General features: G+C 38.8%; 1 protein-coding gene across 3 annotated transcripts in view; it reads right to left on the bottom strand.

Annotated features, from left to right (window-relative positions):
* ZC3H13 (zinc finger CCCH-type containing 13) overlaps positions 1 to 12,414 on the bottom strand; it is a 45,504-nt gene extending 33,090 nt beyond the window's left edge. Inside the window, exons 1-4 of one of the 3 annotated variants that reach the window (XM_030962654.1) lie at positions 12,280 to 12,414; positions 6,301 to 6,423; positions 5,752 to 5,861; positions 417 to 528 (exon numbers count right to left, since the gene is read on the bottom strand). In XM_030962654.1, the coding sequence (XP_030818514.1) occupies positions 417 to 528; positions 5,752 to 5,861; positions 6,301 to 6,417 (339 nt within the window). In that variant the 5' untranslated portion in view covers positions 6,418 to 6,423; positions 12,280 to 12,414. Of the gene's footprint in view, positions 1 to 416; positions 529 to 5,751; positions 5,862 to 6,300; positions 12,082 to 12,279 lie in introns of those variants that run through there. The other 2 variants (XM_030962567.1, XM_030962735.1) reach the window with 2 other exon arrangements.

Here is a 12,414-nt window from a genome sequence, read left to right on the forward strand (position 1 = left end):
TCGTAACTGCATGGTTTCATCAAAAGCAAATTTGGGGTGAACAACTTAGGTCGGGATGCATGAGTAAGTGTTGGGGGAAAAATAGTGGACGACTGAAACAATGGTTAGTATGCTTTCTTGGTAATAATCAAAGAGTCTGCACTGTTATTGAATACCTGTTTATCAGTATTTGTAACACATTTTAAGTCTGTGGGGTTTATAAAATCTTTGGGAACCAAGAGACCAGAAAGCACTACAAAATCGCAAAACAGTACAATTGTTAAGACACTTCATAACAAAAAATGTGATATGCTATGTACAAAATGATCAGTTCCTTAAAACATTTTCAATATTACAAGTCACAACAATAAGGTTTCTAGGACACACTGCCCAATTGTTACTGAGAGATTCTGGAGTTCTGCAAACTCCACTCTTACCCTAACAGGAGAGGATGATTCCTCTGTACTTCGTTTCTGTGGCTCTGCCTCAACATCTTGACGTTTGTTCTTCATTCTTTCCCGAAGATCTCCAGTGGGTCTTTCTGGTGACCTGTATAATACAGAAACATAATATAACCAGTTCTATGGGACTATTTTTAAAGGAATATTATCTGTCTTTTAATTATTATTTTATTAGCATATCCAGAAAAATCTAAACCTCCCACCCAGAGGCAAGGTGGATGAATAAGAAAATATTCAATTCTAAAGGGCTTAAGCATTATAAAAACTTTCCTTTCAGACAGTCAAGGAAGACTTCACTCTAAGAAGAAAAATTATTTGTATGTATATATGGCATTACTCAGTTACTACTCTAAATCAGCTTCCCATCCAGAATAACCTTTTTGTGACCATCATGCAGATGTGTTTCACAATCACTCTTACCAAATACTTGAAGATTTAGCCTCATCCTTAACCTAAGCTGCAATAACTTTTACATATATTACATAAATATAAGTGTCTCTCTCTATATATTACATATATATATATGTAAAATCACAATTAATGCAGAATCAAACTACTATAGACTAACAATGACAGTCACAGAGAAGCACAACTCTGAATGTGGATGAAGTCTGCAAGCAGAGATAACCTAAGCACCATCCTCCCATGGTCTAGGTGAGGCTGCTACACAGGAAAACATTGCTGCAAGACCATGAACCAGAAATTAACTCCTGGAGGCCTCTTCCATTTTCCATCTTGCACTAATAACTATTTCATTATTTAATTACAAAATACTGGGTGAACTCTGCTAGTCATGCACCTTTATGATATAGTTTCTGTAAAAGATATTACTGTGATGTGGGAGGAGGAACATCCTACACTACTATAATTTTAGTATGGATTCATGAGTTCATTCACCCCTTATGTGTTAGAAGAGAACAATCATTGCATTGCTGAGGCACTGGCACAAGTTGCCCAGAGAAGCTGTGGATGCCCCATCCCTGGCAGTGTTCCAGGCCAGGCTGGATGGGGCTCTGAACAACCTGGTGCAGTGGAAGGTGCCCCTGCCCATGGCAGGGGGGTCGGAACCAGATGATCTTTAAGGTCCCTTCCAACCCAAACCATTCTGTGATTCTGTGATTCAAATGAATTCCTAAGCTAAGGAAATGCAGGAACTGTTTCAGATGACCTTTCAGTTCAAGAAAACAAATTTTCTCTTCATATACATTGAGTTGATACTGAGTTTTGTACTTCTGTGATGGCTGTTTCGCAGTCAATGCATACTAAAATTTAATTTAATACCATTTCATTTTCAATCTGCACATATTTGAAAAAGTAATTTTTTTCCATTTCCTCCTCCGCACTGTTTCCTAGATTTAATTCTTTAAACTGCATCACAGGGTTAAATGTATGAGGACCTACAGAGACAAAGATCAATGACTGCTCTCATTTTTTATAGCATTTAATTCTCCATGAAATTGTAAGTACAGGTCACTCTAGATCAGAGAAAACGTACAGAAGAGTAGAGCTCTGCTTTTTTCATCACTAAGGATCAAATAATAACCAGCATACAAATATAAATAAGTTATTTTTTTGCATGCATGACCATATAATCTTTAAAGTGTCTGGATTTAGTAAAGGTTATGATTCAAAGTATTTTCCCCTCCCTCCATATTAAAAAGGTAATTATTTGCATTACCAAAACTCTCTGAAGCATTCCAACCATCAGGTATCTCAACAAATAAACTGTCTTTCAGCATTAAAGTGCAATTCAACACCTTAATTTTTAATAATATTTAAGCCACAAATACAAAGGATTTGGATTAGTGAAACTGAAAATGAAGCTAAGAGGCAGAAAGATTATCAATAATGTATTTGTAATACTGTTCCTCGAGAGGAATACCTTCAGGAAAAAATCCCATTAGCTGAAGGAGAAAGCAAGAGAACATGCACTGAGTGCAGCTCATGCACCTTATAGAGTCACATCTGACATTCTTTTTTTTTTTTTTTCTTCCAACTTACAGGCTGGGGTACAAAACAAAGTAGCCAAGCCAACTGAATACAAAGTATCCAATTTTACCCAATTAAAATTTTTTTTGTTCCCTCCCATGCTGAAAAAAAGGTATTGTGCTAAAGCACTATTCAAATCGACTTAAATATTATAAAAGCTATGAAAAAACCCCACAAAGTTAAAAGGTACATGTTCAGGGCGGGAGTTTGCTGGACAATTCTTTGTTTGGTTTTGCTGTCACTGGGTAAGCTTCTTTCAGCTTTAGGAGAACACCAAAGCAAAGTCATGGTAATCACCCTATCTCTCCTTCCCCAAAGACATCATAACCCTCCAAAAACACTAATAAAATAAGACTGACAATTAGTCAAACTTTAAGAAATAATTACTCATGAAGCCATGACTGTTTTCAGATGCTTTGGCTGAATGCACAGAAAAACAAGCTGATCTACTAGCTGATTTTTCTTTTATGTGTACCACAGCCTCATTTCTACATAACTTTCCCCCCGCCTACTCCAAAAGGGATCTTTGGTTATTCCAGGTCATGCTTACTGTTGAACTTCAACAGTTCATGACAAATTACCTCTGCAGCTTAAGACGATGCGGCTAGACTGAAACTTTCAGCTGCAGAAAAACTGAAAACAGAACCTTTCACACAAAAGGCATTACGCAATTTATTTTTAATATTTTGAGCTGGGCCTATCTTTTAGATAAGGCCTAAAATGAAGAATTTCCTCATTTCAAATTCTAAGGCAGTTAAGTGATTTCAAACAGCATTACTTCCTGCAACAGTTCAGTTCTCCATGTTCAACAGCATTTAGGAAATGCACATTTGTAAGAGTGACTTGATTTGCTCCTGTACTTCTTACAGTGTCAGGAACAAGCATCCAGCAACAGGAAGACCTTGCAACACACCTACCTGAGGATATCTCTGTGTGCCTGTGTGAGAGCACACATGTGCATAGAGGCAGATGACCAATATTTGTGTATTATGTACACATTATAACTGCTCAAGAAACACTGCCCTGTTTCCAGTTTCCCATATTTGAAACTTTCAAAATCCATACATTCTTTCCTAGTATGACTGCTGGTTTGGTTTGGTTTTTAAATGCAGTGCGATGATCCCAAATAAAGAGGATCAGTCAGCCTAAGAAAAGGGCCCAGCAATTGCATAGATCCCGACAATTGCATGAAGGAGCCAGCCAGGAAGTTGCCAAGCAACTAACCAACAATCTACAAGTACAGAAAGAGCAAAATTCCTCATGGATAGCATGTTTACACACAGCTCTTAGCTTTGCCTAAATTCTGATGTTGGGAAGACTGGCAGGTCTAATACTGAATTCTCAATACCATCATCAGGTATGCTTCATGTAAAAACACGTTAGGTTTTATTTTTATAGCAAGATTAAAATTCATGCTGTGAGAGGCAGCATTAGCACTAAAATCAATCTTCATCACACTTCAGAATCAAGTTTTCCTACTGTCTGCTGATGTTTTGAACTATGGGAGGCATTATGGTCAGATAAAACCATTATCAGCAAAAGGACTGACTGCAGGCAGGTATGGAACTTGAGGCAGAAGGTATGAAGACAGAAAGGCAGCAAGACATGCTCTGTCCTACCCAACTCCTTGCAAAGCAGATGAGAGCTCCCTGGCAGGCTGACTGAACACATGCAGACACACTGCCATTTTGCTATCCCAGATACTTGAACAAGAATATTGCTTTAACTGAACTGATGCAGAAGCAGCATTAGTTTGGCTTGCCTGAAGCCAATAAAATTGCATTTGAAATGCCTGGATAACATTTGGGAAAATGTCTTTAATGTTAAATGGCATGAAAATGCCACCATTTTATTATGTATATATTATGTACCAGCTTTTTCTATGCCTGGCCAAGAGCTATTAGTGGAAACTTTTGAAGACAGGCACAGCTCTTTTATTTGTCTGGTTTGGGGGGTTGGGTGGTGGGCTTCCTCCCCCTTTTTACTTTTAAGAACACCTTTATTAAATGCTGAATGTGCCAAGCAAATAAGCAAGAAGGCTTGTCCTTTGACTTTTCATATAGTCCTAGTAAAAAAGTTAGCAATAAGAAGAAGGAAAGCAACATTTTTCTTAAATGTCACTGGTGACAGCGAAGCAGAAACACAGTTTTAATCATTAAAAGAAATGTCACTTTTCTTCAAATGACCAAGCAGAACTACGCACTGAGTGTTCCAAACACTAAAAGCAAGGAGAAAGTGACATTTTAACTGTTTTAAAATTTAATCCCTACCAGTAAATCGTTTACTTTATTCATTTGGAACATTCAGCACAGAACAGAGTAAAATTTTTTACACACCAAAAGAAACATTAAACTCAGTATTATGTATTTTGTATCCCAGCTGCTAGCACCTTGGAAGCAATGGAAGATCAAACAAGCAAAGTCAAGATCGTACTAAGAGCAAGCCATATGAATAGGAAAAAGAACCAAACACAGAACCCTAACATCAAGCCAACCTTCCCTTTGTTGCTTTACTCTTTAATGCTTCAGTGTGCCCATCCATAACCTATAGGTAATATCGGCATTATGAAGGACAGCTGTTTGTAAATTGTGAAGGCTTCGCAGAAAGAGATACTATGCTAAAACCATAACATCTTTTTGTCCTTTATAGAAAGAACACTACAAGCTTGCTGCCATACTTGGCTTCAGTTAAGTTAGATGTTATGCCACACAAAGGACAGTTGAAAAAAATTAAATTTTAGAAACATATGAAGAGACATATAATTAAAAAATATTCTCATTTGAAAAATTAGGTAATTTTTTTAATCTCCCCCTACAATACAGGACATTTTTCAATATCTGATAGATAAAGTCACAAAGCCATGTTTTGAAGAGAAGTGTTTTCTCACAACATGAGAGAAATTATAGACATTCATCATGTAACACAGCAAAGGCAGAAGGGCTGTGAGTGTAAGCACTGCTGTAAGTAATTGCAAACCAGCATTTTAGTACAGGACAGAAAAGTATACCAGAAAGCTGCAGTGACACTACGCCAAAACAAAAAAGCACTAAGGTACCTGAACTTCATATTTCAAGTAATATATAGTTAATCTGCATCCAGTTAACTATTCATTTTTTAAAGCTGTATACACACAAAAATCCTGCACATTGCCAAAATAATTGTTTTAAGCAGCTTCATAAGGCAATTGGTTACTGATATAACACACAATTAGGCACACCACAGCATTTCACTTAAAAAAAAAAGACCAACAAAACAAAAGACAGAGTTGCAAAAGCTATTTTCCTACAGCATGGGAAGAATTCAAAGTGAGTTCTTGATTTACCTTCTATAACTGCTGCTATAGCCTTTACCTCGTGGTGAAGGGCCATGTACGAATCTACATGTGTTCCCATAGAGGCAGTTGCCAGTCTTCAGCCAGTTACGGCACTGTGTCTAAGAGACAGACATTACTGGGTGAATTTCACACTCCTTTCTGGAAATACCATTGGTGTGAGTGTGGCAGAACAAACAAATGACTCCACATTAAGTCCCATTTATCTGTAATTTCTGTCTACCAGTAATATAATTGATTTTAAAAAAAAATAATCAACAAAGAGCATCAGGTCTGGCAGAGAAAAATTTAGGTTGGTGGAAACACTATTAATATGCACAGTAATACTGCTCCATCCAGAAGCTGGCACAACACACGGTATTTGAAAATTCTAGTATTAGCATGTTGAACATCCATATGTTAAGGAGTTCTTTTCACCTTTACTTAACCTCAGTAACATCTGAGTATTTGCTGCTCGTGAGCTACTCTTTCCCACCATATAAATCCTGGAAAAGAAGACGCTGGGGTGGGGAGGAAAGGAAGAACACTTTTACAACTCACCTCTGCAGTACTTCCAGTGCTGGGTCCAAGCCTTTCAAACACACTGGGTCTTCGGGATGTGCTATCAGATATGGTCTTGGTATTTTCCACTGTGACCTTCCTTCTAATTTTTGACATTTTGTACTACTTCAACCAAAAAAAAAAGCAAAACTGTAAAATCCTTCAGTTTGGGGCTTTGACACTGAACTCACATGAATAAAATAGTATGAAATACGTTGCAAGAGTTGCTGCAGAGGTGATGAAGAAAGAAAAAGAAGTCATAAATGAGTGAAATGTATCTAATAACACGGAATGCTTCTGACTTGAACTAGTCAGCTGAACACCAGTAATGGTAATTTTTCATTTCATTTCATGACCTGCTTTGGATTCTTCAGCTTCCCCTTGGGAAAGATCATATGACATGTTATTCATTTAAGCAGCAAACACCACATAGGACAGATGCTTTCTTTCATCGTGTATTTTTGGTGGACGAACTCAAGTGACTTAAAGTGAATAAAACCTTTAATGTTAATTCACCAACCTCTAAGAAACCAGTTTCAACCACTAAAAACACCTCCCAGTTTTGAAACAAATTTTTAAAAATGAGAGCTTTATTTTTTTCCCCCTTGTTGTGTATGACAACCTACTGAAAGTCATCTTGCTATCATCCACAGCCTGTGTTTGTTTTCTACAACTATTTGGAATTACATGAGTTTAGGAAAAAAACCAAAAACACAACTCCATAATGATGATGCACTTCTTAATCTGCTCAAAAAGTAGCTCCTTCTCGTTAAGAAAAACAGATTTTAAAGGAAATACAGCATAACTTTGATAAACAAGAAGCCACAATTTATCTTACCTGAGAAAGGAGTTATAGAAGAAAAAAAACCAACCATATTTAAAGAAAAGAAAAGGAACATATATTTTTAGCACTACAGACAGATCATACAAAAAGGGCAAAATGGGCCTCAAAAACTAATCTCTATTCTTTACATTCTACTTGATGAAAACAAAAATAAAATCAATTTAGGAACATCTGCCAGGTACTCATCAATTTATATACAGCTCAAAAGCACACCTCTTTGTTGTACTGCAATGTGCCATCACTCGCATTCATCAGCAGATCATGATGAGCCAGACATTAATCTCCTACCCTTCTGCTTCTAGGCACTGCACACATCACCACATTTAGAACACACACACTTAAACTACCTCATACACAAACAGGTTACAAATGACAAACTTCATCCATAAAGCCAGAGTAATACACATTTAAACTAGCATCCACCAGAGAGGATTAATACACATTTTCACCATCTGATCAGCAGTATGGTCCCACAGTTTCCATACGGTAAGGTTATATTTCAGAGAAACAAAATATTATCATGTAAAAACGTGGACACTTCATTATCTGAACCCTACAGTTATTTCCATGACAAGATTTCCCTAGGAGTCTGACACCTGTGCATTTCCTACAAGCAGAATGCTGTGCTGAAGTTCTTGGGAAGCACTTTAGCTCCTTTAAAAACAATGGAAGAAAGAAGGCTTACACTATGTATTTGACATTTCTCAGTAGACCTCTGCTCTACTGACTCCTTCTCCAAGCCTCTGATTATCTGAAGCATTTTATCTCATAAAAAAGGTTCAGATAATCAAGACATTAACCAAGATGTTCAGGGAGGGCAGAAGTTAACCATAACCATTCGGTGTATACCAAACATTAAAAACAATGGTTAACATCAATTAGTGGAAGCAGACAGTCAAACATTAGAATTTCCAGTAGCATGAAATTGTTTGGGTTAGTAAGAACTGTGGAGAACAGAGATTTCCAGAAAGATCTAATTGAGTTAGAGAATTGAGTAATACAACAGCAGATGAAATGCAAATAAATATAATGCAATGCACACAAGGAGAAATGATTTTGTCTAAATATTTGATGAGACCAAATTAGTCCAGTCTTCTGAGAAAAATAATTAGGAGTCATTGTGGACAGCTCAATGTGCAGCAATAGTTAAAAAGTCTGACAGGATAAACCATTAAAGTTAGAAAGCAAAACAATACCACATCTCACCTAGCTGAGCACCCTTCCATTTCAGGATTCTCACAGAATCTCAGGAAAAAACTACTAAATGTCTACAGCTTCAGGTAGTCACATTCTTTTAATAGAAGATATAAAAATCAACTGACACATGCAAAAGCATTTTTAATAAGACAATCATATAACAAATGCCTAATTTGGATTCAATATTTACAGTTAAAAGAGCCATATCTGAAATTAAAAGAGTTAGATAAATGACACTGGCAATGGCATTGGGAGAAGGTTCAACACATGAAGGACAGATGAGTCTAATACACAAGTACACACTGACATCATAGGAGCATACAGAAAAATCACATTAATTTTGCCTCAATTCCAATGTACTTTTGTTTTCAAAGAAACAGAGGCAAAACTTTCATTTCAAATGTTAATTTTTACCCAGCATTCAGTACCTTTTTGGAATTAACTTGTATAGGAAGTTATGATGACGACTAGGCTTAAAAGGATAGTTACAAACATGGAGAGGATGAAGAGGCACCATCATCCTAACTGAACAGATAAATTAATTCCAACCACCTTCTCCCCTGCATTTTTTGCAGATGGAAACTAGGAGGAATACCATTCAACCCTAAATCTTCTAAGATTTGTAAAACCCCCTATTTAAAGAAACCAAAACAACTTAAAATGAGAAACAAAAACCTGCACTATTTTGGGTAGCAATCTGTCAATTCTAACCTCATAGTCTGGCCCGTACCTACCAGTTTGCAATTAACAACTGATCCTTTATTAATAGAAGAGATATTTCAGGATAGATTACTCTAAAGAAGCAAACCCAGCATGCTGTGAGTGCACAGCATATTATTTTCTGTATGCACATATTATCAAGAGGGCCTCCCTTGTGTAACAAGAAATGCAATTCCATTGCTCAGTGAATACAGATGTTATCAAAGGCTGCAGGATTAGAGCCCAGACACATTAATCTGAGGCAAACTGAGGAACTTCACTTTGTCAAACTATGCATTTCAGAGACTGTGCTTGCAAATGCAGTCAGTCCCATTTTCATTCTTTGAGGACCAAGTGAGTTGGAAAAATAAAGAGACTATTAAAACAATATTGAAAATCTCAAATGGATAATGACAGTTTTTTTGTTTCTGAGAAGGTTCCTTGCTCATAAACAAGTACTGCAAGTGGAAAAAATTATGCGTTTAATTTCCAAATTTCTCAGACTGCACATTATTGGACAACCAAGAACAATTTAAATGGAACATCCCATAAAGATTCCCCTTCTGAAACATTTTCACCTTGTGCTGTTTTACCACTGATGATCACAGCCCTGCTATCAACCCCACGCTGATGGCCAGTGCAGTGACCTTCCATCAGACGTCTGTGTCTCTGAATTGCCATCTCCTTATCAAACACTAATGTGGGATTAGACAGCTGTGAGCACCAGTGTGGACTGAGCCTTAAGCACTCTCGACATTTCAAATAATTACTACCAGGATTAAAAAAAAAATAAATTTATAAGTAGAATATTATACACTTCTCTATTTCAGGTACATGACATTGCACTGCTGGCTCTTAGGGGCACTGAACTTTCTGATACTTCTGAAACAGAATGAAGTTTCTGAAACTAAGCAAAGTTAACTTTATCTTCCTAAAATAAATTCTATACCTAAAATTTTAACTGTAGATTATCACTTTTTCATGCATAAATAAGATCCATTATAACCATTAAAATAAATTAGAAATACCATAACACTAGGATAACTCATTCACGGATGCATCTATGTTATTCTTTAATGGAAATAACTTTCACAGGGTGAGAGACAATCTGTTAATGACATTAATTACACTAGCATTTGAAGGAGAATATATCACAGTGTTATTTACATGAATCATCTAAAATGTGACAGACTTGAGAGAAGTGAGTGCACCTATTGAGCACTGACCAATGAACTGAAATCCATGAGATACGATATGATTGACAGCATTCACTGAAATTCTGTAATTTTTATTACCAACATTCTTAAATTTTAGTGTCAAGCATGCTTAACATTTTTCTTCAAAATCAGTGTGATACTACTTAAGTCATAATCAAGAGATATCTGAAATGCCTGGTTTTCTATTAGAGAAACCTAATCCAGCCCCCCAAAAAAATGAATCCTGAAGGATTCTACAGGAAAACTTGAAACTGAGATATAACAGAACAAAAGCAAAGTTCAAAAACAAGAAAACATTTAAGGAGATAAAAAATCTCTTTAGGAAGTCCAGGACATCACTCATAAGCATGTCAATGTCTGTGCATGCACACCACACCACACACAAGCTATGCACAACATCACTCCAGAAAATCCTACCTGTGAAGAGATAAACAATATGCCATTTCAAATAACAAGTGAAATTACTTCAAAGTCCTACAGATGTTTAGATACAAACTCATTATTAACACTCCTTGATAAACTAAATACATGTTGAAAACTGAATAACAGCTTTGATAATGGTTCCCTGCACTTTTTAAAATTAAGAGCTTTTACCTGAAAATATTTCGGGTCCTATTACCATGTTAACATTTCTATGTCCCATCGCTAATAAAATAGCAATATTTGAAGAAGCTCCATGGGTTTACTACCTAAAAATATTACTAAAAATTGTAAAATGCATTCATAATGAACCTTTCAAAAGAGCAGTCAAATACTCACACAGAGAAGCCTGTTTGACAGAAAACTATAAATTAATCCAAATTGAAAAACTCCTTGCTGGTAACCCATCACCACAGTAACCTGAACCGATCCCTCTAATTTCACATAGGATATTCTCCATTAGCAGCAACAAGCAACTGCTTAATATGTTTGCACAGGTATAAAATCATGGTTGGCTTTCCACAGGTAAATAAAAACATCGGGCCCCAATACCATATCCAGAAATATATAGAGTATTCCCTGCCTTGTCTAACAAAGTCTTCACACTCAAAGAAGATGCTTCCCCAAACTAAGGGACAGTCTGTGAAGACTGGAGTGGACAGGTCCAAGTTCACCCTGCCTTAGTGAACTCACATTACCTCCCACCTGAGAGCTGGATCAGCACATTAGCATGCCGTCACTCCCAGCACACATGCCGAGAAGCAGGGTGTATTATCTCGGGCACAGCCGCATAAAGCCACACTTCTTCAGTTTTCAGGTGCATTGGCTGAGTCTGTCCACTCCCGTGTGCACAGAGGAACCGTGAGTGTTCCATCACCAGCCCAAGATCCCTCAAAGCGCTGGATGCTAACCCACTGAGAGTCAAACACCTGACTTCAAGCACTCTTGAAGAAGGTTGACAAGAAATGAACGGTGGAGTGAGACCCCATCGAGAAGCCAAAGGCAAGGCCCTGAGTAGACCACCCAACCACACTAACCCAACCTGCCGGCTACGAGTTGTGGAAGGGATGGGAGTCAGCTGTAGGCGCTACCTGAAGGAATGGTGATGCGGGAATTCATACAAGCGAAATCAGTAGTCCTTTTTGAGCACATAGAGCAGAAACTATTTTACTGCCAGAGAGTGGGAGAAGAGCACTACTGAAGTGGAAGAAAAAAACCCAAACAAAACCAAAATCCAACCAAAACCCCCCACGATCACGATATACCCGACTATACGGGAAGCAGACTCCAGCACGACCACTGACTGACGGAAGGGCACCCCGGGCACACGGCGGGATGGCGCCTCCGGGCGTTCACCCCGCCCCTTCTAGGGGAGCCCCCCGTGCGCCCCCGGCCCAGCACCAAGCCGGGCAAGAGCGCGGCCCTTGCCCGCCGCTGCGCTCCGCAGGCCGAGCGCGCCCGAGGCCCGGCGGCCACGGGCCGGGGCCCAGGCTCGGGCCGGAGCCGGGCGGGGGAAGGGAACGCGGGGAAAAGGGACCGTGGGGGCCCGCCCCGCCTCTCCGCCCCAACCCTCCGCGCCCGCGGCCGCCCCGCCGCACTCACCTGCTCCTTGCGCTGCCGCGCCGCTCCCCGCCGCCTCCTCCGCCGCCGCCCGGGGCGGAGAGGGTGGGAGGGGGGGGGGGGGGTCCGTCCTCCCGGGCCTGAGCGCGGAGCGGCGCGGGCAGGAGGGGGAGGAGC

The sequence above is a fragment of the Camarhynchus parvulus genome, chromosome 1 (genome assembly GCF_901933205.1).
Source record: "Camarhynchus parvulus chromosome 1, STF_HiC, whole genome shotgun sequence".
NCBI lineage: Eukaryota > Metazoa > Chordata > Aves > Passeriformes > Thraupidae > Camarhynchus > Camarhynchus parvulus.